General features: G+C 38.6%; 1 gene segment (V, D, J or C); it reads left to right on the top strand.

The window, feature by feature from the left end:
- The first annotated feature begins 4714 nt into the window (after nucleotides 1-4714).
- On the top strand, nucleotides 4715-5224 carry LOC140574509 (Ig heavy chain V region-like). The segment is given in 2 exon segments: nucleotides 4715-4754; nucleotides 4851-5224. Coding segments are annotated over 2 exon segments (414 nt in total).
- The last annotated feature ends 1302 nt before the right edge of the window (nucleotides 5225-6526 follow it).

Here is a 6526-nt window from a genome sequence, read left to right as displayed (position 1 = left end):
CAGAAGTAAAACACATTCATACACATTCCAATAGTGTCTCTGAACACTAGGGGACATCACTGGCCTCATTCTTTACTCATGCAAAATACACCTCTGGATGCTAGTATTACTGAACTCTATTGGCCAGAAGAGTGTTTATGTAAATCCATATGGTTATACAAGGCATCCCGCTTCTCTTCTAATCGCCTTATCCATCAATACCACAGAATTGGATCATTAGGTCATCAGATAAGACTTTCATTATGGGATTAATGATTGCTCAGTGCTGTCTTCTTCTACTGATTCTAACACAAGGTGTGTTTTAATAATTTTTCATGTTTTGAGTGTTTCAGTACATTCAGGATCATTCTTGACTGTTGTTTATTTCTCAGATATCATAAGTGCTGAGATCCGACTTGACCAGTCTTCTGCTGTGGTGAAGAAACCTGGAGAAACTGTGAAGATCTCCTGTAAAATAAGTGGGTACAGCATGACCAGCCACAACATGCACTGGATACGACAGAAACCAGGAGAAGCTCTGGAATGGATGGGGTGGATGAACACTGGTTCAAATTCAGCAACTTATGCAGATTCCATAAAAGGTCACTTCATAATGACTGAGGACGTTCCCTCAAGTACACAGTTCTTAGAGGCCAAGAGTCTGAGAGCAGAGGACACTGCTGTTTATTACTGTGCTCGAGAGCCACAGTGACTGGAGCTGATGGAGCAGCTGTACTAAAACCAAACAAACACACACACACACACATATATATATATATATATATATATATATATATATATATATATACACATGTTGACTGAACAAACTGAAGACTTCTCCTCAAAGCAAACTAAACACAAGCAAAAAGTGAAAAGCACTACTTTACAATGTAGGTACCAATAAAATGTTATGTTAAAACTGACGTTTTAATTAACACATTTTATAATACAGATCAAATCAAAACGATGTGTGACTGAAATGAGTTGTTTGCTTCACCAAGGCTTTACCAAAAATGATTCCACTGTTGTTACAAGACAAAGAACCTTTTTTTCATTAGTATCTAGAACCCTTTTTGTTTACACAACTTCAGAACTTTCATAAAATCCAGTCTGGTCTGTGCTTCATATTAATAAATTGAAGTTATTGAACATTACTGAGTTACTGAACTCTCCCAACACTCAGTGAAGGTATGATCTAGTACTCCATCTCTTAAGCAGCACTGCCACAGGTCATTAGATAAGCAAATACAAGCCCAAGCCACCCCCACCCTTGGGTCTATTTAGGAGGTGAGGCAATCTCTTTTAACTTTGCAAAACTGAGAAGATCTAACCTACAGATCCAATTTCTACACAAACCATGTTCTCTACACGTCTACTGCTCCTGCTGGCAGCTGCTTCCTGTGAGTTCTCCATTAATCAATAGTTTTCAATTCACAGATTAAAACTCAACAGAGAAATATTATATTATTTTATGTTATATATTTTTTAATTTTGTTATATTTTTGAAATAGATCTGACAACACCTATTATTAATTCACAGGTGTTCACTGTATTGAACTGACCCAGCCTGGTTCCATGATGGTCCACCCAGGTCAGAGTCTGACCATCAACTGCAAAGTTTCATATTCAGTTACAAGCTACTATACAGCTTGGATCCGACAGCCTGCAGGAAAAGCTCTGGAGTGGATTGGGCGCATCAGCACGGGTGGGGGCACAGACTACAGTGATAAACTGAAAAACAAGTTCAGCATCTCCAGAGACACTGGAACTAACACAATAATATTACAAGGACTGCAGACTGAGGACACAGCTGTGTATTACTGTGCAAGAGAACACAATGATACAAGTAATGCATTCCTAATACAAAAACCCCAAACCTTAGCACTCAAGGTAGCTAATAATGAATGAAGTTTTCCAATAATGAAAGATATCCATTTTTCATCCTTCATGTGCTCACTTTCCAAACAGCAATGTGCTACTAAAGCAAACATTTACTGAAAATTTACTGAAAACTATTTAATGTGTTTCATTGAAATATCAATAAATTCAGTCTTTCGTCACTCCAAGGTCAAGTTCATAATGGACTGATTAGGTCTATAAATCAGTACTGAACCGTGATAATCAGAGCCAAACAGCGATTACTGACTGGGCCAGACCACTAATTGCAGAGATCCTCAAGGTGTCTCAGAACACAAAGATCAAATACTCGGTTTGATGCAAACAGAACCAATTTGTAATTTGTAATTTTGTACTGTAATTGTAATTGAGTACCATAATTTTATTATTATTACATATTGATGGGATATTGTTCTCCCAGTTCTCCAGTTAGTATGAACATAAAATCGGTGCACTATGCACCTATTGCTGAGACAAATGTGCAAGTGCTGCCAACAGAATTGGACTCTCTGGAGCAGATACACATGAACCTATTGACACCATGCCCAATGCCAGGTGTGGGCAAGATGGGTAAAAAGCCCCCTCAGGATTGAGCTATGGAGCAGTGGAATTGTGCTCTCTGGAATGATGGTTGGTGCTCCAGCCAATACTTTTGTTGGCATGAGGTGGGATACTGATTGTTAAAAGCAATCAAATCATATAGTGTGTGTATATACTGTATGTCTTGGCAAGTGGAAGCATCTTAAATCTAAAAAGGCTAAAAATGTATTTTTTCTCATTTGGAGGTTGTTGCAAGAATATAATAAGATTGTTGTGTATTGTTCCTTTGGGAATCCTCATGAATAATGAAAGTTCATCTTCAGGCATAGTACTCTTACTTGCTAACCCATAATTGTGTAGATAAAATAAGATGTTCCACATTATTAAGACTAATTGTGTTTCTTCTAAACAAAAAAAAAAAAAAAACAGAACATTGAATAAAGTGTCCATTAACTTTTACATTCAGAGGGCCTCCAACGCTTTCAGGACTATGATGATATCAATTTGAGGCATTATTTAATAAAAAAAAAAGAATATCAATAATTTATAGTGCCCCCACTTCTGGTAGTAGTAGATTACAATAGATTCTATGTGTATCTTATCACTAAGCTAACCGCAACTGACATGAACATTTTTTTTTTGGCCAGGACAGCTTCCACATAGACACATTTGGAAGTGTGTAAAAGACACTCCATGTATTAGTTGAAGCTGGTAACAGTCATAGCATATACTTGAGTTTGTAAAAACACTGGCTCACTGAGACATGTTGGCTTGATCCCATCATAAAGTGAGCCTCTATAATACACATTGAAAAGATAAAACCCATAAACACACTAAAGAATTATAAAGGCTATATATTTCATTTAGTATATTAATATTAATATTAGTATATTAGTTTATTAGAAAAGCAGGTTCAGCATCTCCAGAGACACTGGAACTAACACAATAACATTACAAGGACAGAACCTGCAGACTGAAGACACAGCTGTTTATTACTGTGCAAGAGAACACAGTGACAGAAAGTCATGCATCTTGCTTACAAAAACCCAGAGACTGAAAACTGGCAATTATTAAACCATTTAGTGACACTCAATATAAATCTTACAGACATAATCTTTATAAATGCATGCATAAGAAGTAATATGACATTTATAAGGCATAATGCGGTGTTTATAATAAGCCGGGGTAAATGCATTACATGCAAAACACTTTATAAAGCACATTGATCCAGCTTTACATAACATTTAAGCACTTCAAGTGCAGTGAGTAACTGGAAATGCTACAACAGCCAGTGACCTCAAATGGTACAAAGATAAGCAGTTAACTACCAGGGAAAACAAAAAAAAAAAAAAAAAAAAAAAAGAAAAAATATACCAATTGTTGTCACATCGCCGGGTCCTCCCTCCACCACCATCGACCAGCTCAACTACAATTCCCATAATACCCTGAGTCATGACATAACTCACTCCACCTCCCACAACCAACCAGAGACTGTTCCACTGTTCATACTCACCAGAATACTGATCACACACCCCTGTTCACAATCACTGTGCTAAATATAGCCTATATATATATATATATATATATATATATATATATATCCACCCCTTTAAAGTGATTTGCCTGAGTCTGTGAAAAAAAAAAAAAAACATCCCCTGAAGTTCATTTAGATCCATCACTAAGAAATGCAAGGAAAATGGCACACATGGCCGTCCCCACGAACTAAGTGATCGTGCAAGAAGGAGTCTAATGAGGAAGTCCAATATAAACAAAAGTAGGCTTTATTTAAATATTAGGAATGAAGGATTAGACTTACTGGACAGCCTGGATCAGACAAGCTCCAGGGAATAGCTCGATAGATCTATAGACTTTGGGGCTTCTTACTTACTTTCAAATAACCAGTGATCCAAGCAGTAATGTGATGGTCTTGGACATGTAAGGGCCAGAACAATCAATGTTAATGCATGTTGGATTGTTTAGTTGGATTGTTGATATAGAAATAGGAATATTGATATTCCTAGTTGTTATTATGAATGGTATTATTATTATTATTATTATTATTATTATTATTATGCATAATTCTAAGGTTTTAAAATGTCAGGTAATTTCTATTCCAGTAGGGGGCACCCTACACTTAAAAAGCAAACCTGCCTAATTTACTCTTAAAGCCAAAGCACCAATGTCTTACATTACTGGCTTCACATGCAAAACTGTCACTGAACCTCTTCCCTATATATGTAGAGTAAAAGAGAGACAGTCTGGTCTCTGCTAGCTCAGCCCATCTACAGTTCCACACACCATGATCCTCACCTCTTTACCGCTGCTGCTGACTGCAGCATGTAAGTGTTTTATTTCTCTCAATAAGGAACCATACCAATGCACTAGATAAAGAAACCTTAACCTGCTGTATTAATGTCTTCTCTGTGTGTGTTTAGGTGTCCACTCTCAGGTTGTTCTCACACAGTCTGAACAGTCAGTATCAGTGGTTCCAGGTAGATCCTACAAACTGACCTGTGCCGGCAGTGGATTCAGTGTGGGAAGCGCTTATATGCACTGGATCCGTCAGGCTCCTGGGAAAGGACTGGAATGGATTGTTTATTATTACTCCGATTCTTATAAAAACTCAGCCCAATCAGTACAGGGCAGGTTCACAGCATCCAAGGACAGCTCGAATCTCTTCCTGCACATGACTCAACTGAAGCCTGAAGACACTGCCGTGTATTACTGTGCTAGAGATCCTCACTGTGGTGGAACTCAGCTGACAGCTGTACAAAAACTAGAGGGCAAGATAAGCAGAGGAAGGCAGTAGCTTAATACAGAGCACTCAGAGCACTCTTTTAGAGAAACTGTCACTAGGTTTAAAAGGCAGAATGCAGATTAAAGATTTAAGTCATGCAGATACAGGCAATCCTAAGGTAATGTTCAAATCCATCATCAAAATGATGAAAAAATATGACCTCAGTGATTTTAAATGTGTCGTTATTGTTGGTGTCAGATGAGATGGTTCTGATGCTTTGAGTAGAACTGCTGATGATCCTGAGATTTGTAGCACAACAGTCTCTAAAGAGACTGGGTATAAAAAGATCCAGTGAGGGTCAGTTCTGCAGACGGAAAAGCCTTGTTGATGAGAGGGGTCAATGAAGAGTGGTTTGAGCTTATAAAAAGGCCACAGTAGCTCAGATAACCACTCTGTACAATTGTATTGAGAAGAAAATCATCTCAGAATGTGCAACAGATAAATACTTGAGGCAGATGGGCTACAACAGCAGAAGACCACATCCGGTTCCACTTCTGTTCAATTGTTGTTATGTCTGCCTTTGTTTAGTGTTGCCATGGGTTTGTTTCTTGTCTGCCCTAGCCATGCCTGTCCATTATTGTTCCACCAGTGTCTCCTTTGTAGCCACGCCCCCTTGTTAGTCCCAGGTGTTCCTCATGAGTCGCTTGTTAGTGTCTGTATAAGTAACCTTTTGCTTCTGTCGTCCCTGGTCTGGTCTTGTGCATGTATGTGAGAAGCTGTTCCTGTTGCTTTCACGGCCATGGCAGTTCATGGTTTCGATTTGCCCTGATTATGGGATTTTTGTGTTTATTTAGTAAGCTATGCTTGTTTGGTTTCTGTTTGTTCTGTTTTCTTGTCTGTCAATAAGTTATCCTGAGAGTACGTCCACCTCTGTCTTGTGGCAAACCGTGACAGTTGCCAACTCCTCAGTAAGGAAAGTAGCTATTGGCTGAGTCGCTAGAAGATGCTAAATGATGTCATTTTCTAATTTGCATAATTGTTCCTTTGTGTGTATTTAAAGCTGGAGAATAAAGGTGTCATGCCTGCCCTTGTTGTCATGTCTGCCTTTGTTTGGTGCTGCCATTTTGCCACTCTGTTTGTGTCTTGTCTGCCCTAGCTATGCCTGTCCACCAGTGTCTCCTCTGTAGCCATGCCCCCTTGTTAGTCCCAGGTGTCCCTTGTGACTCCCTTGTTAGTGTCTGTATAAGTACCCCTTTGTTTCAGTCGTCTCTTGTCTGGTCTTGTGCTTGTCGGTGTGTGTATATATGTTCATGTTGGTTTCACGGTTTGTAGAGTTGGCATGTTAATGGGATTCTTGTGTTGTTTATTTGGTGG

The sequence above is a fragment of the Salminus brasiliensis genome, chromosome 12, assembly GCF_030463535.1.
Source record: "Salminus brasiliensis chromosome 12, fSalBra1.hap2, whole genome shotgun sequence".
Classification (NCBI taxonomy): Eukaryota; Metazoa; Chordata; class Actinopteri; order Characiformes; family Bryconidae; genus Salminus; species Salminus brasiliensis.
The sequence above is the reverse complement of the archived record's forward strand: the minus strand, read 5'-3'. Positions and strand labels throughout refer to the sequence as shown.